Here is a 25,279-nt window from a genome sequence, read left to right on the forward strand (position 1 = left end):
TGACCTTTTCTCTAAGAACCAAGTAGGAAGCACAGTTTATTCTTTGGGAAGTCATTTTCCCCATGATGAGCATGAAGAGATACTTAACCAAATTTAGGAATATCTTAAGTAACAGCTCCTAGGAAATATTCTCTGTAGAAGCGCCTAAAAGAGCAGCCAATCACCTGGTTTGGGAGTTCCCACCCCGACTTTGCCTGACCCTTGATTACCTCAAAGTATCTAGTATTTTGGAAAGCTCAGGAGATCACTCAAGCAACCATTTGTTCTCAAAGCATCACCTCCAAGGTTTCTGAAGCAACTTACAACCACGCAAACCCCTTCCTCAGGTGAAATCCAATGACTCACAGCCGAGCTCAGAAGTCTGTCAAATTTCTCTAAGGCAACAGTTTACCGCGGCTCCTAGAGGCTGAAGGCTTACCTCAGCACAGCGCTTGCATGCGGACTTGCTGACAATGACTACAGGGTGGCTATCTATATAGGCCCTGAGCCGGGCTCTGGGGTCCAAGAGGCTCGTGCTGGTGGACCCTGAGGGTCTGCTCACACCAATGGCTGGGTTTTCTGGCAAAGGCTGACAAGGGAAATGGTCCTTAGCTAGAAGAAATGGAAGCAAAGATGGTAATTATCAGAAAGGAAAACATGATGATGCATTTCCTAATATTAGTTTACTCGACAAGCCTCACAATTTTAGCTCCAACCACCAAAATAAGGAGTCTGAGGAAGGACTCTAAGGTGGATTACACATTAAATTCTGTCATCTGACCGGAGACTCCTGGCAACTCACTGGATATTTCCAATGTGTTTTTGTTACATTCGAGATTAGTTGGGGGCTGATCAAAAAAAAAAAAAAAAAAAAAAAAAAAAGGAAGAGACTGAAACTTCCTGAGGCAGGAAACTAAGTGAGAGGTCTGGACATTGAGGGCCACATATGACCTCACCCCCACCCTGCCCATGGTATAAATGCAGAGGGGCCAAAGTTCAGAGACTACATCCCCTTCTCACACAACCCTGCTCAGAGCACTGGAACGGGCAACTCAAATCAAGGCTCATTCCTTTCCCTCTATAACTTCTGGACAAGCAGAAACAGGATCTTCAGGCCACAGGCACAGCAAGATTTTAAAAAAATGACTTCAGATTCTGTTTTCCTCCCCAGGATTCTGTGGCAGCCCAAACTGGCACCTTAGCACACATGACCCAACTCAGTGGTATGTTACCCCACATGACACCACTATCATCTCAGGCATCATAGCCAGACAAAAACCACGGAGAGATTGCTACCTCGGGCTTGTAAATATTTTAAACTAGCTATCTTCTCCAGGGCCACAAGCAAGGCAAGCTTGATCCTACCCTTATTACCTACTCCACAAGTTGTTTCCTCTCATTTTTGCTTGTCTAAGAACTACCCATTCTTCTTCAACCTCCTCATCATCTTCATAGTTGATATTAATGTTTACCCAGAACTAGACAGGGAGTATCCGATATTTGCATGCATCATCTCATTTAATCTTTAAAAGGATATCATAATGTAAACACCATCATCCCTATTTATGCAAATAAGGAAACAGATTCAGAGAGGTTAAGCAACTTCCCCACAGTAAGTGACAGAACTGAGATTCAAAGTACATCTTAATTCTCTGGAACCCATACTTCAAAAAACCCAGCTTTATTGCTATATAATTTATATACCATAGAATTCACCAATGGAAAGTATATAATTCAATGGTTTTTTTTTTTTTAGTTCAAGTTGGGCAACTATCATCACAATCAAAATTAGAACATTTTCGGGATCCCTGGGTGGCGCAGCGGTTTGGCGCCTGCCTTTGGCCCAGGGCGCGATCCTGGAGACCCGGGATCGAATCCCACGTCAGGCTCCCGGTGCATGGAGCCTGCTTCTCCCTCTGCCTATGTCTCTGCCTCTCTCTCTCTCTCTCTGTGACTATCATAAATAAATAAATAAAATTAAAAAAAAAAAGATTTAAAAAAAAAATTAGAACATTTTCATCACCTCAAAAAAGAAGCCCTGTAGCCATTAGAAGCTGCTCTCCATTTCCCCCACCCAGCCCTTCTCCTTATTCCCCTCGGCAACAACTACTCTATGGAATTATATAATATGTAGTATTTGTAATTTATTGTTATATTTTTTAAGGTTCATCTATGCTGTAGCATGTGTCAGTGCTTTCTTTTTTATTCTCAAATAATATTCCATTGTAGGAATATACATTTTTTAATCTATTCATCAGTTGATGGGCATTTAGGTTGTGTCCACTTTTTGGCTGTTATGGACAGAGCTGCTATGACCATTTGTGCACAGGTTTTGAATACCTGTCTTCAGTTTGTTTTTTTTTTTTTTTTTTTTTTTTTTTAGTAAATGCCTAGGAGTATGAATCTTAGGAGGAACCATCAAACTGTTCTCCAAAGCAGTAACACCATTTTACATTCCCATCAGTGATGGATGAGGGCCCCAATTTCTCCACAACTTTGCTAATACTTACTATTTACTTTTTGATTTGAGCCATCCTAGTGGATGTGGAGTGGTGTCTCATTGTAGTTTCATGTGTATTTCTCTGAGGGCTAATAATGCTGAGCAACTTTTCAGGTGCTTATTGATTATATATCTATATCTATAGAAGATATAGATATATTTCTTCTTTGGAGAAATGTCTGTTCAGATCCTCTTCCCGCTTTCTAATTGGGCTATTTGTCTTTTTATTGCTAAATTGTAAAAGTTTTTTTTTTTTTTTTTTAAGTAGACTCCACACCCAATGTAGGGCTTGAACTCATGACCCTGAGATCAAGAGTCACCTGCTATACTGTTGAGGCAGCCAAACACCCCTAAGTTACAAGAGTTCCTCATATAGTCTGGGTATAAATCCCTTATCTATATGACCTGTGAAATTTTTCTCCTATTCTATAGGGGTTTTTTTCCCCCCTTTAATTGATGGTGTCCTGTGAAGCCCGGACATTTTTAACTCAGTAAATCTAACTTATCTATTTTGTTTTCTTGTGCTTTTGATGCTGTATCTAAGAAATTGTTGTCTAATCAAAAATCACAAAGATTCACTCCTATAATTTTCTTCCAGGAGTTAAAGTTTTATCTCTTACATTTAGTTCTATGATCCATTTTGAGTTAATCTTTGTGTAGGGTATAAGGAAGGGGTCCAACTTCGTTCTTTTGCATGTAGATATCCAGTTGTCCCAGCACCATTTGTTAAAAACATTATTCTTTCCCCACTGAAATGTCTTAGGAACTCTGTCAAAAATAAATTGACCATGAATATAAGAGTAGAACCCTTGCCTTTAACTAGTGTGCCATACTGACACAGCACTCAGACCAATATTTGCACAAAGTATTAACAAAATCTGCTAATCCCAAGAATGCTAACGATGGTTATCTCTACTAAGCTTGACTTTTTTTTTTTTTTAGATTTTATTTATTTATGAGAGACAGAGAGAGAAAGAGAGACAGGCAGAGGGAGAAGCAGGCTCCAGGGAGCCGATGTGGGACTCAATCCCGTCCGGGATCACGCCCTGGACTGAAGGTGACGTTAAACAACTAAGCCACAGGGGCTGCCCCCTAAGCTTGACTTTCATTTTTCATCATATAATCTTTTGTATTATGTGTTTTTAAACCATAAGTATTATTTTTATAAAAAGTTTTTTAAGTGCTAGTTAATTTTAAATTTTTAAAAAATCATCCCTATTATACGTGGTCAAGACAGGGTCAAAAACTAAGTGACTGTATTTTTATATGCCATTCAAATATTACTAACTGAAATAAGATAAAGTAAAAAGGGATATAGAAATCTCTAAATCTGAGACATGGGTGCTTTTTTTTTAAGATTTTATTTATTTATTTTTGAGAGACACACAGAGAGGCAGAGACACAGGCAGAGGGAGAAGCAGACTCCCTGCGGGGAGCCTGATGTGGGACTCGATCACAGGACCCCAGGATCACGACTTGAGCTGAAGGCAGACACTCAACCGCTGAGCCACCCAGGTGTCTCATAGGCATGGGTGCTTCTTTTTTTTTTTTTCATATTCAATGAATTGTAGACTTTTTTTCAGTTTATTAAGAAAAACTAGAATTGACATGTCTGTCAAATTCTTATCACATCTACATTTTTGTATTCAGAATATCTCAGACTTCACCCAATAGATAATACCACTGTATTATTCAGGACTCACCCCACTGCAAGTGACAGAAACCAAATTCAAATTAGCTGAAGCACTACTGGTGGCTCTAGAAACTACTGGTGGCTCTAGAAAAAAGCATAAAGGACTCAAGACTTCATGACTGCAGAATTAGATCTAATCAGGCAGAAATTAAAAATCAATGGAATGAGATGCAATCCAAACTAGAGGTCCTAAAAACGAGGTTTAAAGACGTAGAAGAACAAGTGAGTGACAGAAGAAAAGTTGATGGCAAAGAGGGAAACTGAGGAAAAAAGAGACAAACAAAAGATCATGAGGATAGATTAAGGGAAATAAGTGACAGCCTGAGGAAGAAAAATCTATGTTTAATTGGGGTTCCTGAGGGCGCCAAAAGGGACAGAGGTCCAGAATATGTATTTGAACAAATCATAGCTGAAAACTTTCCTAATCTGGGAAGGGAAACAGGCGTTCAGATCCAAGAAATAGAGAGATTCCCCCCCCCCTAAAATCAATAAAAACTGTTCAACACCTCGACATTTAATAGTGAAGCTTGCAAATTCCAAAGATAAAGAGAAGATCCTTAAAGCAGCAAGAGACAAGAAATCCCTAACTTATATGGGAAGAAATATAATATTAACAGAAGACCTCTCCACAGAGACCTGGCAGGCCAGAAAGGGCTGGAGGATATATTCAGGGTCCTAAATGAGAAAAATATGCAGCCAAGAATACTTTATCCAGCAAGGCTCTCATTCAGAATAGAAGGAGAGATAAAGAGCTTCCAAGACAGGCAGGAACTGAAAGAATATGTGACCACCAAACCAGCTCTGCAAGAAATATTAAGGGGACTCTTAAAATTCCCCTTTAAGAAGAAGTCCAAGGGTACAAACCACAAAAACAGGGACTGAATAGGTATCACGATGACACTAAACTCATATCTTTCAATAGTAACTCTGAACGTGAATGGGCTTAACGACCCCATCAAAAGGCACAGGTTTTCAGACTGGATAAAAAAGGAGGACCCATCTATTTGCTGTCTACAAGAGACTCATTTTAGACATAAGGACACCCACAGCCTGAAAATAAAAGGTTGGAGAACCATTTACCAAATGATCCTCAAAAGAAAGCAGGGTAGCCATCCTTATATTAGATAAACTAAAGTTTATCCCGAAGACTGTAGTGAGAGATGAAGAGGGACACTATATCATACTTAAAGGATCTATCCAACAAGAGGACTTAACAATCATCAATATATATGCCCTGAATGTGGGAGCTGCCAAATATATCCAATCAATTAATAACCAGAGTTAAGACATACTTAGATAATAATACACTTATACTTGGTGATTTCAATGTAGCGCTTTCTACACTCAATAGGTATTCTAAGCACAACATCTCCAAAGAAACAGGAGCTTTATTTTTTATTTTTTTTAATTTATTTATGATAGTCACACAGAGAGAGAGAGAGAGAGAGGCAGAGACATAGGCAGAGGGAGAGGCAGGCTCCATGCACCGGGAGCCCGACATGGGACTCGATCCTGGGTCTCCAGGATCTCGCCCTGGGCCAAAGGCAGGCGCTAAACCACTGCGCCACCCAGGGATCCCGAAACAGGAGCTTTAAATGATACACGGGACCAGATGGATTTCACAGATATCTACAGAACTTTACATCCAAACGCAACTGAATACACATTCTTTTCAGTGCACATGGAACTTTCTCCAGAATAGACCACATACTGGGTCACAAATCAGGTCTTAACCGATACCAAAAGATTGGGATCGTCCCCTGCATATTCTCAGACTACAGTGCCCTGAAATTAGAGCTAAATCACAAGAAGTTTGGAAGGATTTCAAACATGTGGTGGTTAAGGACCATCCTGCTAAAAGATGAAAGGGTCAACCAGGAAATTAAGGAAGAATTAAAAAGATTCATGGAAACTAATGAGAATGAAGATACAACCATTCAAAATCTTTGGGATGCAGCAAAAGCAGTCCTGAGGGGGAAATACATCACAATACAAGCATCCATCCAAAAATCGGAAAGAACTCAAATACAAAAGCTAACCTTGCACCTAAAGGAGCTGGAGAAAAAACAGCAAATAGATCCTACACCCAGCAGAAGAAGAGAGTTAATAAAGATTTGAGCAGAACTCAATGAAATAGAGACCAGAAGAACTGTGGAACAGGTCAACAAAACCAGGAGTTGGTTCTTTGAAAGATTTAATAAGATAGATAAACCATTACCCAGCCTTATTAAAAAGAAGAGAGAAAAGACTCAATTAAATCATGAATGAGAAAGGAGAGATCACCACCAACACCAAGGAAATACAAACAATTTTAAAAACATATTATGGGGATCCCCGGGGGGGGGGGCGCAGCGGTTTGGCGCCTGCTTTTGGCCCAGGGCGCAATCCTGGAGACCCGGGATCGAGTCCCACGTCGGGATCCTAGTGCATGGAGCCTGCCTATGTCCCTCTGCCTGTGTCTCTGCCTCTCTCTCTCTCTGTGTGTGTGACTATCATAAAAAAAAATTTAAAAATATATTATGAGTAGCTATATGCCAATAAATCAGGCAATTTAGAAGAAATGGAAGCATTTCTGGAAAATCACAAACTACCAAAACTGGAGCAGGAAGAAATAGAAAACCTGAACAGGACAATAACCAGGGAGGAAATTGAAGAAGTCATCAAAAACCTCCCAAGACACAAAAGTCCAGGGCCAGATGGCTTCCCAGGGGAATTCTATCAAACGTTTAAAGAAGAAACCATACCTATTCTACTAAAGCTGTTTGGAAAGATAGAAAGAGATGGAATACTTTCAAACTCGTTCTATGAGGCCAGCATCACCTTAATTCCAAACCAGACAAAGACCCCACCAAAAGGGAGAATTCTAGACCAATATCCCTGATGAACATGGATGCAAAAATTCTCAACAAGACACTAGCCAATAGGATACAACAATACATTAGGAAGATTATTCACCATGACCAAGTGGGATTTATCCCCGGGATGCAAGGCTGGTTTAACACTCATAAAGCAATTAATGTGATTGATCATAACAGCGAGAGAAAAAACAAGAACCATATGATCCTCTCAATAGATGCAGAGAAAGCATTTGACAAAATACAGCATCCATTCCTGATCAAAATTCTTCAGAGTATAGGGATAGAGGGAACATTCCTCAGCATCTTAAAAGCCATCTACGAAAAGCCCACAGCAAATATCATCCTCAGTGGGGAAACACTGGCAGCCTTTCCCCTAAGATCAGGAACACGACAGGGATGTCCACTCTCACAACTGCTATTCAACATAGTACTAGAAGTCCTAGCCTCAGCAATCAGACACAAAAGAAATAAAAGGCATTCAAATTGGCAAAGAAGAAGTCAAATTCTCCCTCTTCGCCGATGACATGATACTCTACATAGAAAACCCAAAGACTCCACCCCAAGATTGCTAGAACTCATACAGCAATTCAGCAGTGTGGCAGGATACAAAATCAATGCCCAGAAGTCAGTGGCATTTCTATACACTAACAATGAGACTGAATAAAGAGAAATTCAGGAGTCAATCCCATTGACAATGGCACCCAAAAGCCTAAGATACCTAGGAATAAACCTAACCAAAGAGGTAAAGGATCTATACCCTAAAAACTACAGAACACATCTGAAAGAAATTGAGGAAGACACAAAGAAATGGAAAAATATTCCATGCTCACAGATTGGCAGAATTAATATTGTGAAAATGTCAATGCTACCCAGGGCAATTTACACATTCAATGCAATCCCTATCAAAATACCATGGACTTTCTTCAGAGAGTTGGAACAAATTATCTTAAGATTTGTATGGAATCAGAAAAGACCCCGAATAGCCAGGGGAATATTAAAAAAGAAAACCATCACAATGCCAGATTTCAGGTTATACTACAAAGCTGTGGTCATCAAGATAGTGTGGTACTGGCACAAAAACAGACACATAGATCAATGGAACAGAATAGAGAATCCAGAAGTGGACCCTCAACTTTATGGTCAACTAATATTCGATAAAGGAGGAAAGACTATCCACTGGAAGAAAGACAGTCTCTTCAAGAAATGGTGCTGGCGGAGGGGGACACTTGACGGGATGAGCACTGGGTGTTATTCTGTATGTTGGTAAATTGAACACCAATAAAAATTAATTTATAAAAAAAAAAAAAAAAAAAAAAAAAGAAATGGTGCTGGGAAAATTGGACATCCACATGCAGAAGAATGAAACTAGACCACTCTCTTGCACCATACACAAAGATAAACTCAAAATGGATGAAAGATCTAAATGTGAGACAAGATTCCATCAAAATTCTAGAGGAGAACACAGGCAACACCCTTTTTGAACTCGGCCACAGCAACCTCTTGCAAGATACATCCACGATGGCAAAAGAAACAAAAGCAAAAATGAACTATTGGGACTTCATCAAGATAAGAAGCTTTGCACAGCAAAAGAAACAGTCAACAAAACTAAAAGACAACCTACAGAATGGGAGAAGATATTCGCAAATAATGTATCAGATAAAGGGCTAGTTTCCAAGATCTATAAAGAACTTATTACACTCAACAGCAGGCAGCCCCGGTGGCGCAGCGGTTTAGTGCCGCCTGCAGCCCAGGGCATGATCCTGGAGTCCTGGGATCGAGTCCCATGTCAGGCTCTCTGCATGGGGCCTGCTTCTCCATCTGCCTGTGTCTCTGCCTCTCTCTCTCTCCAATAAAAAAGTAAATTAATTAAAAAAAAAACAAATTGGCTGAAGCAGTGAAGGAGATTATTGGTTTGTCTAAAGAAAACCATAAAGAAAAACCAAAATCTAGGCCAATTAATTATAGGGTCCCAAAAGCACAATGGGGCTTGGTATTTGCTGCAGAATATTCCAGACCAGACCTGACCTTTCTTATCTGCTGTCCATAAGCTTCACCAATGCCTTCCAGACTCACCAATGACACTTCAAAAATTTTTAATTAAACCCTGGTTTTCATATTCTCTTTTTCCATGTTGCTTATTTGAGAAGGGCAGCACCGAAATGAGGATTCTTAGTGGTAAAATCTCATGGAAAGAGAATCAGAATGTCAACGTGGGAAAAACACTGGGGGTCAGTATTTATTCTACTGATGAGGAAACTGATCTCCAGACAGCTAATTAATTGGTGTCAGACTTAGGGCTGTCACACAAAGCCTCTTGATTCCATTATGCCTTCCTGACTCCTCTGACTTCATGGGATGACTGACTCTAAAGGAAGGTGACAATTCCTTACATAACATCTATGATAAGGTCACCACCCACCTATAAAGCTCAGATATTTGCCAATACATGAAACACAGAAATCAAGGCCATCGCAGGGGAAGGGGTACCTTCTATAATCAAAAAGAGCTGTAATTGGGGCACCTGGGTGGCTCAGATGGTTAAGTGTCTGCCTTTGGTTCAGATCATGATCTCAGGGTCCTGGGATCGAGCCCCATCTGTGTTGGGCTCCCTGCTCAGCAGGAATCTTCTTCTTCCTCTCCCTGCCTCCTCATGCTCTCTCTCTGTCTGACTCAAATGAATAAACAAAATCTTTAAAAAAATAAGAGAGCTACAATCTTACTGTGGAGAGACTGTTCACCCCAAATAAACATAAAATAAACAAATGAATAGCTAGATAAGAGCCCAATTAATCAAAATCATTAGAATTTTTCCTTAAACTCTACCTCTAACAAAAAAGGCAAATTTTATTTTTAATTGTTCTCATTTTGAAATAAAATATGAAGCAGCATTCAAAGAAATAAGTAAATATGGCAAGAACAGCATAGAACCATGTATAATACATGAATTTCTTTATTTTGTCCCAACTCTTCTTAGATCAGTTCCCAATATTTGGATCAATGAAATACCTACTGTCCACTTGTAAAAAGCTCAAAACAAGGGATCCCTGGGTGGCGCAGCGGTTTGGCGCCTGCCTTTGGCCCAGGGCGCGATCCTGGAGACCCGGGATCGAATCCCACGTCGGGCTCCCGGTGCTTGGAGCCTGCTTCTCCCTCTGCCTGTGTCTCTGCCTCTCTCTCTCTCTCTCTGTGTGTGTGACTATCATAAAAAAAAAAACCTCAAAACAAAAGTTAATAATTAAAGTGCCCCATACTTAACATTCACAAAAATTATGTACATCAATGAAAGAGATTGGATAATCTAGAGACAGACAAATATAGAATAATTTATGATAAAAAGACATCACAAAGCAATAAAAAGTGTATTTTCCCCCTGGGTACTTTTATTTTTTTTAAATTTAAATTCAATTAATTAACATATGATGTATTATTGGTTACAGAGGTAGAGGTCAGTGATTCATCAGTCTTACATGATACCCAGTGCTCATTATATCATGTGCCCTCCTTAATGTCCATCACCCAGTTACCCCATTCCCCTGCTCCAGAAACCCTCAGTTTGTTTCCTATGATTAAGAATCTCTTATGGTTTGTCTCCCTCTCTGATTTCATCTTATTTCATTTTTCTTCTCTTCCCCTATAATCCTGTTTTGTTTATTAAATTCCACACAAGTGAGGTCATATGATAATTGTCTTTCTCTGACTTATTATGCTTAGCATAATACCCTCTACTTCCATCAATGTCGTTGCAAATGCCAAGATTTCCTTTTTTGATGTCTGAGTAGTATTCTATTGTGTGTATATACACATACCACATCTTCTTTATCCAGTCATCTGTCAATGGACTCTTTCCATAGTTTGACTGCTGTGGACATTGCTACTACAAACATTGAGGTGAGGTGTCCCATCATTTCACTACATTTGTATCTTTGGGGTAAATCCCTAGTAGTGTAATTGCTGGGTCGTAGGGTAGCTCTATTTTCGACTTTTTGAGGAACCTCCCACTGTTTTCCAGGGTGGCCATACCAGCTTGCATTTCCACCAACAGTGTAAGAGGATTCCCCTTTCTCTGCATCCTTGCTAACATCTGTTATTTCCTGACTTGTCTATTTTAGCCATTCTGAATGGTGTGAGGTGGTATCTCATTGTGGTTTTGATTTGTACTTCCCTGATGTCAAGTGACATTGAGCATTTTTTCATGTGTCTGTTGGCCATTTGTATGTCTTCTTTGGAGAAATGTCTGTTCATGTCTTCTGCCCATTTCTTGACAGGATTATTTGTTCTTTGGGTGTTGAGTTTGATTAGTTCTTTATAGATTTTGGATACTAGCTAGCCCTTTATCTGATAAGACATTTACAAATATCTTCTCCCATTCTATCAGTTGTCTTTTGGTTTTACTGACTGTTTCCTTTGCTGTGCAAAAGCTTTTAATCTTGCTGATGTTGCAATAGTTCTTTTTTGCCTTTCTTTCCCTTGTGCCTGTGGAGATGTGTCTAGCAAGAAGTTGCTGTGTCTGAGATCATAGAGGTTCCTATCTGCATTCTCCTCTAGGATTTTGATGGATTCCTGTCTCACATTTAGATCTTTCATCCATTTCAAGTCTATTTTTGTGTATGGCATAAGGGATTGGTCCAGTTTCATTCTTCTGTACTTGACCGTCCAATTTTCCCAATACCATTTGTTGAAGAGACTATCTTTTTTTCCATCGGATATACTTTCCTGCTTTGTCAAAGATTAGTTGACCATAGAGTTGAGGGTCCATTTCTGGGTTCCCTCTTCTGTTCCAATGATCTGTGTCTGTTTGTGCTACAGTATCATACTGTCTTGATGATCACAGCTTTGTAATACAGCTTGAAGTCTGGGATTGTGATGCCATCAGTTTGGTTTTCAACATTCCTTTGGCTATTTAGGGTCCTTCCTGGTTCTATACAAATTTTAAGATTATTTGTTCTGGCTCTGTGAAAAAAGTTGATGGTATTTTGATAGGAATTTCACTGAATGCCTAGATTGCTCTAGGTAACATAGACATTTTAACAATATTTGTTCTTCCAATCCATGAGCATGGAATGTTTTTCCATTTCTTTGTGTCTTCCTTGATTTCTTTCATGAGTATTCTATAATTTTCTGAATACAGAGCTTTTGCCTCTTTGGTTAGGTTTATTCCTAGATATCTTATAGGTTTGGTGTAATTGTAAATGGGATCAACTCCTTTATTTTTCTTTCTTCTGTTTCATTGTTAGTGTATAGAAATGCCACTGATTTCTGTGCATTGATTTTGTATCCTGCCACTTTGCTGAATTCCTGTATGAGTTCTAGCAATTTTGGGGGTGGAGTATTTTGGGTTTTTCACATACAGTATTATGTCATCTGCAAAGAGTGAGAGTTTGACTTCTGTGCCAATCTGGATGCTTTTCATTTCATTTTGTTGTCTGAGAAAAAAAAAATTTTTTTTAAATACTATGGTGATGGTACACCTGGGTGGCTCAGTCTGTTAACTAATTTTGGCTCAGGTCATGATCTCATGGTCATGAGGTCAAGCCCTATGTTGAGCTTTGCACTAGATGTGAAGCCTACTTGGGATTTTCTCTCTTCCTCTCCCCCAGCGCCCCTCCCTCTCTAAAAAAATGTTTAAAAATTAAAAAAATTTAAAATAATATCGTAATTATGGCTCCATAATTTGGAAACAAGTTTTTTCACTTGTCTCTTACTATATAACAAACAAAGAGAACTCAAGCAAATTGGTGAATAAACAGCAGGATCACAAATGATAAAGCGAATAAAGAACAAGAACAACTAATTCATTAGAAAATAAAGAACCTAGAATAAAATGTCTATTTCACTTTTCTTTCAAAATCAGAATTGAAGATTAAAGCAATGAAGTATAGTTTCATATTTATATACACATATATATGTAAAAGATTTTATTGATTTATTCATGAGATACCGAGAGAGGCAGAGACACAGGCAGAGGGAGAAGCAGGCCCCCTGTGGGGAGCCTGATGTGGGGCTCGATCCCAGGACTCTGGGATCATGCCCTGAGCTGAAGGCAGATGCTCAACCATTGAGCCACCCAGGTGTCCCCATTTTTTATGTATTAAAAATGGAAACTCTCAGTGCTGGTAAATGTACACTAATGGGAGTCCATGAACATAAGGGAGTATCTAGTATAAGCTGTTACTATTCTTTTGGAAAACCATTTGATAGTGTGGATCAAAAACCATTGAAATAGCCATCCTCTTCTTTTCCTTTTTTTTTTTTTTAAGATTTTATTTATTTATTCATGAGAGACACACAGAGAGAGGCAGAGACACAAGCCAGAGGGAGGAGAAGCAGACTCCATGCAGGGAGTCTGATGTGGGACTCGATCCCAGGACCCCAGGATCATGACCTGAGCTGAAGGCAGACGCTCAACCACTGAGCCACACAGTCACCCAACAGCCATCCTTTTCAACCAAGGATTCTTATAGGAATTTATCTTAAGAACAACAAAAAAATTAAACTAATGAAAACATTATATTCATAAAATGACCCTCACTTTCTAGTCTTCTCATAGGAAAAGCTTTTAGTAATTTTTATGTATATAATTAGCATCATCTGGTTAATGGGAAAATTTCCAAATCTCTTTTCAATATGAGTTCTATAGCCTTAGGAATAATCATGTTAACTTCCTGTGAAATCCAAGGGAGCAAAACAGACCACTGACCTATCAACATTTTCCACTCCCTACCTCCTGAACATGTGTATCACCTAAGGACAGGGACAAAATCATATCTTGTTTCAGCCACCTTTCTCTCTCCAAAGGCTAAATTGCAAACAGCTTCTATTCCTCCTCTCCAGCCTCCTTCACACCTTTCTATTCCCATCCTCAATCCATTCTTTTTATCTATATGTTACCAACACAGCATCATTGGTTATAGTAAAAAAAAAAAAACTGGAAAACAACATATGTCCAACATTAGGAGAATGGCTAAATTATAGTACCTCTCTTTTTCTTCAATAATTTTAATGGTTCTATACTTATGCAAGATTCAAAACAATATGGAAATGGCTTAACGTATTGTTAATTGCAAAGAAACAGAATACCAAATCCTATGTACCATAGTTTTACAATTACATGAAAATTTGCATATAGGAATCATAAAAAGGGATATGCAATATGGTTATAGAAGTTATATTGGCAAGATAGAATTATGCATGACTTTTCCTTTTTTGTATTTCTCAAACTTAAAAATGATTTTCTTTTTGCAAGACACAATAATTGGCCACAATTTGCAATATATGATACTTAATTAGAGGCTCTAACTCACAACCCCAAGATCAAGAATTGCATGCACCATGGACTGAGCCAGCCAGGTGCCCCACAACTGAGTAAATTTTAATATGAACTTACATAGGATGATATTATTGTGTTAAGTCCACTGACTTTATATGGAAGAGTACTTGTTCTTAGGAGACACATGCTGAAATACTTAAGGCTAAAAGTTGTGATGTCTGTAATTTATTTCAAATGGTTCAAGATAAAAGAGTAGAGGGGGATTGATTGGGAGAAAAAAGAGGATGTAAGGAAGGAAAATAAAACAAATGTAGCAAAATGTGAATCTTTAGAAGAGAATTTGGGTATCCATTATACTAGTCTTTCAACCTTTCTGTTGACTGGGGAAATTGCTAGAATTATTGGGATAATAGCCTTCAAAGCCCATAATACTATATTCCTGTTCAGAGTTGCGGGAAAAGTCTGGCTCATTCGTCTTCATTCCATTACCTTCAGTCATGTCTCTGCAGATGGCTGGTTTGAGTTTGAAAAACTCCGGAAGTTGTAAGTCAGCCCACTTTGGGTATATCAATTTGTAACTAATAAGGAATCCCTGGGACTTATTTCTTGATTTCCTTTGTTTAGGCAACATAAACATCTCTTAGACCAGTGGCCCTCAAAATGTGGTAGGCATACCTCTGGAATCCCTGAGGTCAAAACTGTTTTCATAATAATAAGATGCATTTGCCTTTTTCACTGTTGGCATTCTTAATAATGTCGAAGAGTAAAAGAGTATTAAGACCAAAAGTTTGACAAACTTTTGACAACGACCAATCTTGATGTTTTGAAAGATTTGAAAGAAAGAAAACATGAAAGGTAGAAATTCCACAGGAGCTAATTTTATCTAGGCCTGAAAAAAATTTTTTTTAAAAATTTATTTATTTATTTATGATAGACATAGAGAGAGGCAGAGACACAGGAGGAGGGAGAAGCAGGCTCCATGCCGGGAGCCCGACACAGGACACAATACCGGGACTCCAGGATCGTGTCCTGGGTCAAAAGCAGGTGCTAAACTGCTGAGCCACCCAGGGATCCCATGAAAAAAAAAATTCTTAAAGCTAAATAAAGCGAACACAACTTGGCTTCTCTCCCCAAAGTCCCCAACACTAATTAGAATGGGGCAGTCCTTCAGTCTAGGCTCCTCTTAAAAAACAAAAAAATTGTTTTTGTCACTGTTGTTAGTTCTAATTCCATGCCACTTAAAACAAAATGGAGGAGGAGATGGTGGAGGAGGAGGGGAGGAAAGTAAAGGAGGAGAACAAGAGGAAGAAGAGGAAGGAGGGGGTAAAGTGACTTTACCAACTGTAGAACAAACAGATTCAATGTTCCCCTCCTTCCTTGATCCTTACACGTTGCATGAGGCTCTCAAGGCCTGCATGTCTATGCTGTAGTCACCAGGACAAAAAAAAAAAAAAAACCAGCAGCAGATTATTGGAGTTGACAGCTTGGACTTCTGAGAGCACGGGGTCAAGGCTGTCAAGAGATGAGAGGAGTAGCTTGTAAATTTCAGAGCAGGGGACTCAAGGGGGGAAAGCAAAGCAGAGCCCAGCAAAAGGAAGCAAAATGGCAGAGTTAAATACAAACTAAAACTGCCACTTGTTAGAACTTGAATTTCTGCCATTAATAAGCCACATGATCACTTCAAATGTGATGATAAAAATTTTATAGCACTCCACTCTGCCCGCTGTCATCACTTCCTGGTTCATAGGTTTGTCACATTCATGTGTTTACTCTGTTGCCTATGGTTAAAAGCACCTAGACTATAAGACATCAGAAGAAATCAAGGATTTCCGCAAATCCTATAGCTCTAAAACCTTTTATTTGGCTCAAGGATTTTGCAAACATGCCACTGCTCTCATATTTCTTTTAATAAATTAACATTTGTAATGGTATTTTTTTTCAACCCAGAATATTATTACACTTGGATCTAACAAGACTCCATGAAATAACAAGATATTCCATAAAAATCCTAAGAGTGGGGAAGCTATCATGGGGAAGTATGACATGATCTATATGGTGAGAAGACAAGATAATTATGCACGCTTTTTAAAGGCTGCAGGGTATGAGACATGCTAGAAAAATAAAACATAAGAACATAAGAAGGAAGACTAAAGACTCCTTAATGTGACATGATGATGACTTCTCTAGCACTGAATAAATGCATCTTAGTCTTTAGTACTATTTATTTGCCAAATTAAAACAAAACACCTAGGATGTTTTTTTAAGCCTCAAAGGGATTTTTAATTCTTACAAAGAACTTGCCATGTTAAGTACTTAGTATGTTTCAGAAGAGCTGCTACAAACAGGCCTACAACGTCCTGATTATAGCTCTTCTTTATCTCAGAGGAGTCTCATTAGAGGGTTAAAATTAAACCTGGGTTATGCTGAGGGTCCTACCTCTTAGGGATTTCCCACTTGCCTCACCCCACAGTTGTATACTATTATGATGATATGCCATGTCCAGGATTAGATAGTTATATGAGACTGAGAAGATACATTTGAAAGGAAATAGCCCTTCCCCAAAGGACTGGATTATGGAATGATCTATGATGGAAGAAAATATGCCAGAAGCTCAAATGAGTTGCCACTAGAAACTGACTCTTCTTGTGGGGGTGGGCAGGGGTGGGCAGAAAGTTATTCTTATTTACTGGATCACTCAGCCCAAAGATTATCAGGTCAGGGTTAGGGTCTACTACTGAATGATCAAATGGAAGAAGAAGAAAATCCAACTTCCTTTCACCTCGCTGTTAAATTTTATATTGATGCTATTAATAAAAACATCATTTTAAAGGAAATACTATAGAAGTTTTTTAAAATTGGAAGTGTGAAAACAAAAGATATTACATGAAAGAATAAAATCTTTTTATTTTCTATTGGTGTTCAATTTGCTAACATATAGAATAACACTCAGTGCTCATCCCATCAAGTGCCCCCCTCAGTGCCCCTCACCCAGTCACCCCCACCCCCCACCCACCTCCCTTTCTACCACCCCTTGTTCGTTTCCCAGAGTTAGGAGTCTCTCATGTTCTGTCTCCCATCCGTGAAAGAATAAAATTGAGAAGCTTTCCTTAGTATGTCCTTTAAAAATGACTTTCAATGACTTGAGAGATAGATCTGGCTTAATAATGCCTTCTGGACTTCAGTTTTTTCTTTTTTTTTTAATTTTTATTTATTTATGACAGTCACACACACACACACACAGAGAGAGAGAGAGAGAGAGAGAGAGAGAGAGGCAGAGACACAGGCAGAGGGAGAAGCAGGCTCCATGCACTGGGAGCCCGATGTGGGATTCGATCCCGGGTCTCCAGGATCGCGCCCTGGGCCAAAGGCAGGCGCTAAACCGCTGTGCCACCCAGGGATCCCTGGACTTCAGTTTTTTCATCTGTGATATGAGTTGGTCTAGATATTTCTGCAAATGTGCCCTTTGTGAACATAAAGCAAATACATGGCAGAAAATGTAAATGCTATCTTTGTATAACATACTTACTATTAAACCTGAATAATAGTCATTAAACTACAAAAAGAATCTGTGGAAAATGACACAACTGATTCCTCACACACGTACGTATATGCACACACACACACAGACACACTCCTACTACATACCACTTAAGAGCTAGCTAAAAAGATCTCACCTATACTACACCATTAATTCTCATAATTTCAATAAACATGCTTCAAACATTTATACAGAAAATATTCTGTATTTTTCATATTCTTTATGTGACCTAATGAGTGTTAAGAATAGCCAATGAGGGGTGCTTGCGTGGCTTCGTTGGTTAAATATCTGCCTTCGGCTCAGGTCATGATCCCAGGGTGTTTATCCTGGGGAGACAAGACTGGTCCAATATTCAAACTCAATCAATATAATCTACCATAGGGATCCTTGGGTGGCTCAGCGGTTTAGCACCGGCCTTTGGCCCAGGGCGTGATCCTGGAGTCCCGGGATCGAGTCCCACGTCAGGCTCCTGGCATGTAGCCTGCTTCTCCCTCTGTCTGTGTCTCTGCCTCTCTCTCTCTTTATGTCTATCATGAATAAATAAATAAAATCTTTAATATATATATATATATATATATAATCTACCATATTAATGGTCTAAAAGAAAAACCCGTATCAGTTATATGCCAATGTACTAGATGCCCTGTAACTACCCAAACTGACTCAAGAAGAAATGCAAATCTAAACAGACCTATAACTAGTGGAGAATTGAATCACCAAGAAAACTTCCCACAAAGAAAAGCCCAGACTCAGATGTCTTCATTAGTGAACTCTAACAAACATCCAAAGCAGAATTAACACCAATTCTTCACAAACTATTCCAAAAAACAGAAAAGGAAAGAACATTTCCCAACTCATTTTATGATTACCACTATTACCTTGAAAACTAGACAAGAACATTACAAGAAAAGAAAAACACAGAACAATATTCCCTATAGACACAAAAATCCTCCACAAAATATTAGCAAAGCAAATCCAGCAACATAATCGAAATAATTATGTATCAATCATCAAGTGGAATTTATCCCAGGATTAACTTTGCATAGGTTGATTTAACATATGAAAAAATCAATTGAGGAAAGCCTGGGTGGCTCAGTGGTTGAGCATCTGCCTTCTGCTCAGGGCGTGATCCCAGGGTCCGAGGATCAGGTCCCACATCGGGCTTCCCATAGGGAGTCTGCTTCTCCCTCTGCTTGTGTCTCTGCCTCTTTCTGTCTTTCATGAATAAACAAATAAAATCTTTTAAAAAATTAATTGATGTAATCTTTTTTAAACAGAATAAAAAACAAGGGACCCCTGGGTGGCTCAGTGGTTGAGCATCTGCCTTTAGTTCAGGGCATGATCCTAGAGTCCTGGGATCGAGTCCCACATTGGGCTTCCTGCATGCAGCCTGCTTCTCCCTCTGTCTGTGTCTCTGCCTCTCCGTGTTTCTCATGAATAAATAAAATATTTTTTTAGAAAGAATAAAAAATAAAAAACAAAAACTACATGATCATCTCAATAGATGCAGAAAAAACATTTGACAAAATTAATAACCACCTTTCATGATAAAAAAAATACTCAACAAACCAGGAATAGAAGGAAACTCTCAATTTGATAAAGGCCATCTGCAAAAAACAAAGGCTAACATCATGCTTAATGGTGAAAGAATGCTTGCCCTCTAAGATCAGGAACAAGATAAAGATGTCTGGTCTTACCATTTCCATTCAACACTGTATTGACAGTTATTGCCAGGGCAATTAGGCAAAGAAATAAAAGGTATCCAAGTTGAAAAGTATGAATAAGACTACTTGTATTCACAGATAACACGATCTTCTCTGTAGAAAATCCTCAGGAAAATACATATACACACACCTGTTAGAATGAATAAGCAAGTTCAGCAAGGTTGTAAGATATGAGATTATATTCCTATATATGAATCTGAAAATGAAATTAGGCAAGCATTCCCCCCCCCATTTACAATAACCTCAAAAAGAATAAAATACTTGGGAAAAAGTTTAACAAGAGTGCAATGATTCAATTTCTATGAAATGTCTAGAATAGGCAAATCTATAGAGATAGGTAGATTGGTGGCTGACAGGCTGGCAGGGGTGGGGGTGGGTGGGTGGAGGCTAGTATTTATGGATACAATGTTTCTTTTAGGGGTAGTGAAAATTACATGGTTGTACCTGAACTATGCATTTTTATTTTATTTATTTATTTTTTAAATTTATTCATAAGAGACAGAGAGAGAGAGGCAGAGACACAGGCAGAGGGAGAAGCAGGCTCCATGCAGGGAGCCTGACACGGGACTCGAGCCTGAGGTCTCCAGGATCACACCCTGGGCCGAAGGCAGCGCTAAACCACTGAGCCACCAGGGCTCCCCAACTATGCATTTTTAAATGGTGATTTTTTTTTTTTATGGTATGTTAGTTATGTCTCAACTTTTAAAAACCCTTATATAAATATTTATAGCAGCTCTATTTATAATCCAAAAAAGTGGAAATAATCCAAATATTCTTTTTTTTAAATTTTTATTTATTTATGATAGTCACACAGAGAAAGAGAGAGAGAGGCAGAGACATAGGCAGAGGGAGAAGCAGGCTCCATGCACCGGGAGCCTGATGTGGGATTTGATCCCGGATCTCCAGGATCGCGCCCTGGGCCAAAGGCAGGCGCTAAACTGCTGTGCCACCCAGGGATCCCTCCAAATATTCTTCAATGAATGAAAGGTAAATAAATTATGGCACATTCATGCAATGTAATAAATGCAATGAAATGGAATAAACTATAGTTACACACAACAAATTGGATAAATTTCTAAGGCATTATACTGTGCGGAAAAAAAATCTCAAAAAGTTATATATTGTGTAATTCTATTTATATGACATTCCTGAAAATGCAAAACTATACAGAGAACAGATAGTGGTTCCCAGAAGTTAGAAGTGGGGGTTGGTTGTGTCCACAAAAGGACAGCATAAGAGAGTTTTTTCAGGATTATGGAACTGTTAATATATGCTGATTATGTACACATGTGTTAAAACTATCAATTTTACTTGTATCATAAAAATTTAAAAAATAAAATTTAACAAGGTATCTCAAAAGATACACTCATTTCCTATGCAGTTGTTATAAAATAAAAAAACAAGACTGCAATAGAGATCTTATATGAACAAGAGGGACATGAATTTAAGGATCAGCCCTCTCAGAGAATGGGTTCTTTTTTTTTTTTTGTAATAATAAATTTATTTTTTATTGGTGTTCAATTTGCCAACATACAGAATAGCACCCAGTGCTCATCCCGTCAAGTGCCCCCCTCAGTGCCCATCACCCATTCACCCCCACCCCCCGCCCTCCTCCCCTTCCACCCCCCCTAGTTCGTTTCCCAGAGTTAGGAGTCTTCTATGTTCTGTCTCCCTTTCTGATATTTCCTACCCATTTCTTCTCCCTTCCCCTCTATTCCCTTTCACTATTATTTATATTCCCCAAATGAATGAGACTATATAATGTTTGTCCTTCTCCGATTGACTTATTTCACTCAGCATAATACCCTCCAGTTCCATGCACGTCGAAGGAAGTGGTGGGTATTTGCCATTTGTTTCTAATGGCTGAGTAATATTCCATTGTATACATAAACCACATCTTCTTTATCCTCAGAGAATGGGTTCTAAAAATATACTTGAATTTATGCATATTCCTCTACTGAAATCTTAAAAAATACAATTAAGATATTATTTGGATCTTAGCATATTTATTACTTTAAAGCAAGCTCCTTCCTGCTATGTCAGAAGTTACTGACATACCCACATAAAATGAAGTAAATGAGTTAAAATCCTAGTTGTTCAGGCATGCATTCCAGCAGCCAAGATGGGAAAAAGGATATGTCTTAGATAATACATGCGAAATTCCTTTGTATATTGTGGGATCCTATAAAATGCTAGGTATTTTTATTTGGAATTAATACATTTCCACTTAAAAAAAATACATTTCCTATGCATCTGGTGACTTGATTAACTTTTCTGGGAGACAGATCTACAGAATATTGGAGCTGGAAAGGTCTTTTTGTCTTAAGATTTTATTTATTAGTGAGAGACACAGAGAGAGAGAGAGGCAGAGACATAGGCAGAGGGAGAAGCAGGCTCCCTACAGGGACCCCAAAGTGGGACTCCATCTGGGGACTCTAGGATCATGCCTTGGGCCAAAGGCAGGAGCTTAACCACTGAGCTACCCTGGTGTTCCAAGAGCTGGAAAGGACTTAACATTTATCCATTCACCTTATTTTGCAAGGAAACCAAGGCGCAAAAGTGCTATGGAAATTGTCTAAGATTATATAGCTAGTTGTTGGTACAACAAGAATTAGAGGTTTGTTTTCCATTGTCTCTCAAGTGACTTGTGGAGCATAATCTAAATGAACAGCTACATCATCACTGTCATGACGGTGACTATATCAGGGACCTAACTTGGAAGCTAAGTTTATTTATTTATTTATTTATTTATTTATTTATTTATTTATTTATTTAAATATTTTATTTATTTATGCATGAGAGACACACAGAGAGAGGCAGAGACACAGGCAGAGGGAGAAGCAGGCTCCATGCAGGAAGCCCGATGTGGGATTCGATCCCAGGATCCCAGGATCACACCCTGAGCTGAAGGCAGACACTCAAACACTGAGCCACTCAGGTGCTCTGCTAAGTTGTTTTATATCAAGTTCTTCATATCGGTTCAAGGTTATATTCCAGGGACACAATTGGTCTTGTGGACATGAAGTGATAAAGGGATCTACTCTGCTTAGTAGGCAGATCAGTGAGCCCATTGCATTCAGCATTCACCACCTAAACTGGGTATTGAGGGCTATTCAGGATTTCTATGACTGATTTTTATTCTACTTGTCCCTAAATATAAGGTTAAACTACATAAACATGCTCCTTTCCCCATTATTTCCAGGTACTGGCAATCCTCCAAAAAGTTTTATTTTAATTCTAGGGCTGGTTCTCATAATAACACAATGCTTTACTTTCAAGGAGGGATCCAGATTGCCATTAGATTAGAAATGGCTAATCAGGGATCCCTGGGTGGCGCAGCGGTTTGGCGCCTGCCTTTGGCCCAGGGCGCGATCCTGGAGACCCGGGATCGAGTCCCACGTCGGGCTCCCGGTGCATGGAGCCTGCTTCTCCCTCTGCCTGTGTCTCTGCCTCTCTCTCTCTCTCTCTCTCTCTCTCTGACTATCATAAATAAATAAAAATTTAAAAAAAAGAAATGGCTAATCAGTCTATTATGGGAAGGAGTATGGCGCAGTACTTAAGAGCATTAGTTCCTAGGTGAGAATCCTGGCTCCAGTCTTTACCAGTTACATGCCCTTTCCTCTTCTGCACCTCATTTGCCTACAATGCCTAATGTCTATAAGATGGTTAGCTTAAGTGTTGAATGAGGAAATGTAGCCTAATTTACAAGAATTATCTTCCCTTTCAAAAAAATTATTACTGGAAACTACAACATTCCATATGGTATATTGGAAAATTGACAAAGACAATTTTTGAGATGAGATGTCCCATTTGTAGGATTCCAAAGAGGTGGGGAAAGAGAAGTAGATAAGAGGTTTCCAAAAGGAAAAAAAAGATGGTCCTCCATTGACTTTCACCAGGATAGAAAAATCAGACAGGAGGGGTGCCTGGGTGGCTCAGTTGGTTAAGTGTCCCACTCTTGTTTTTGGTTCAGGTTATGATTTCAGGGTCATGAGACATGCCCTGTCTCAGGCTCCATGCTCAGTCTGGATCCTGCTTAAGATTCTCTCTGTCTCCCTCTCCCTTTGCCCCTCTTATGCTTGTGTGGGTGCATGGATTTTCTCTCTCTATCTCTCTCAAAAAACAATAAAGTAAAAGAAAAATCAGAGAGACAGAAAAAACTTGACTCACTTGATTCAATTATTTTTGAGCATCTACTATGTGCCATGATACATCATCTCAAAAAGGAAATTCAACTCTGAGCAAGACATCCTTGCCCTGGGAAGTCAGCCTAGTAGAGCGCACTGCACAATGCACTATATGTCCTGTAACAGAAAATGGAAAAGGCCATAGTTTTCCACAAGGCACAACACTAACTCTACTTGGGGAATCTCAACACTGTCACTTGGAATGGGTCTTTATGGGTAAGGAGAGCTTGCTCAGCAAAGAGAAGAAGGAGAATATTCTAGGCAGACAACCAAATGTTCAAGAACAGATGAATGAAGGAGCTTGGCAAGATCAGGGAACAGGAAGAAAAAATGTGTCAAATGCAAGAGAAGGGCTTAGAAAGAGACCTAACCCTGTCAAAAGGTCCTTTGTTCTTAAAAGAAACTTCACTAGGAGCTCCAGGATTGGTCCAATGTAGTGAGAATGATTACTAATCAGTACCTATGCAAAAAGAAAAGATCCAACACACAATTCTCTTTAAAATCTACCTCCTCCTGGGGTGCCTGGGTGGCCCAGTTAATTAAGTGTTGGACTCTTGCTTTTGGCTCAGGTCATGATCTCATAGGTTATGGGATCAAGCCCTGCATCAGACTTGATGCTTAAGATTCTCTCTCCCTCCTTTCTTTCCCCTCCCACTGCTCATGCACTTTCTCTAAAAAAATTAAGTAAAATAAATCTTAAAAAAAAAAAAAATCTACCCCTCCCCTTCTCACACTACTCTGCCCACACCCAGAGCCAAAGACATTGACTTGGCTTTTTGTTGGGTTGTTTTAATAAATACAATTAGCATGCTTTAGCAAGTCATTCCTGCTGTTGTGCCCCCAAACCAGTTGCCAAACACACACTGGCCCATGCTTTTTCCTCCCTCCTTGCCAATCTCTACCCGCAGCTGCCTCTTTGTAATACCATCGAGCTGTTACTGCTATTCCCTGCACTTGACTGAGGAGTTTAACTTCCTTTTCATTTCACTTTGGTTTGGACACCCTCTCTTGCCCAGCCAGATCAGCCCCACCAAATCCTGAGGATATTACCAGTCTAGCAAATCAAATCACATCCAGAGAGATACCATGGAATCCTACTGCAAATAGGTACAAGGAAACCTTGCCTCCTGGCTCTCCCAGCATAAAGACTGTTTAGCCCAGTATTAACATTTCTGACAAAACCTGATGGGGGTGGAAAGCAGCTTACCAAGCTACCCCCCTCACTTCTTTGACCTCACTGCCTACATAAAAGAAAAAAACAACAACAACAACAAAGAACTAGCCGTTGCTCAAATATGTACAATTACTTCCATAAACCTAAAACAGTATGTACAATTACTTCCATAAACCTAAAACAGTACAGTACATGACTGTACTGTATCCACTTCCAATTAAATCTTTGTTATAAAGTATTCAACGAAACAATCATTAACTGGATATAGAGGGGCACAAGTCTTTAATATGGTCACAGAGGTTTAAACCTTATGTAGGCTGTGGCACATACCTAAAAAAGTAGTCGAATTTGGGCAGCAC

General features: G+C 39.1%; 1 protein-coding gene across 5 annotated transcripts in view; it reads right to left on the reverse strand.

Moving 5' to 3' along the window:
• TXNRD1 (thioredoxin reductase 1) overlaps positions 1–25,279 on the reverse strand; it is a 120,715-nt gene that overhangs the window by 90,013 nt on the left and 5,423 nt on the right. For 2 of the 5 annotated variants that reach the window (XM_055328402.1, XM_055328409.1), the window contains exon 2: positions 419–591. In XM_055328402.1, the coding sequence (XP_055184377.1) occupies positions 419–591 (173 nt within the window). Of the gene's footprint in view, positions 1–418; positions 592–25,279 lie in introns of those variants that run through there. The other 3 variants (XM_055328403.1, XM_055328406.1, XM_055328401.1) reach the window with 2 other exon arrangements.

This window comes from Nyctereutes procyonoides, unplaced genomic scaffold (genome assembly GCF_905146905.1).
Source record: "Nyctereutes procyonoides isolate TBG_1078 unplaced genomic scaffold, NYPRO_anot_genome, whole genome shotgun sequence".
NCBI lineage: Eukaryota > Metazoa > Chordata > Mammalia > Carnivora > Canidae > Nyctereutes > Nyctereutes procyonoides.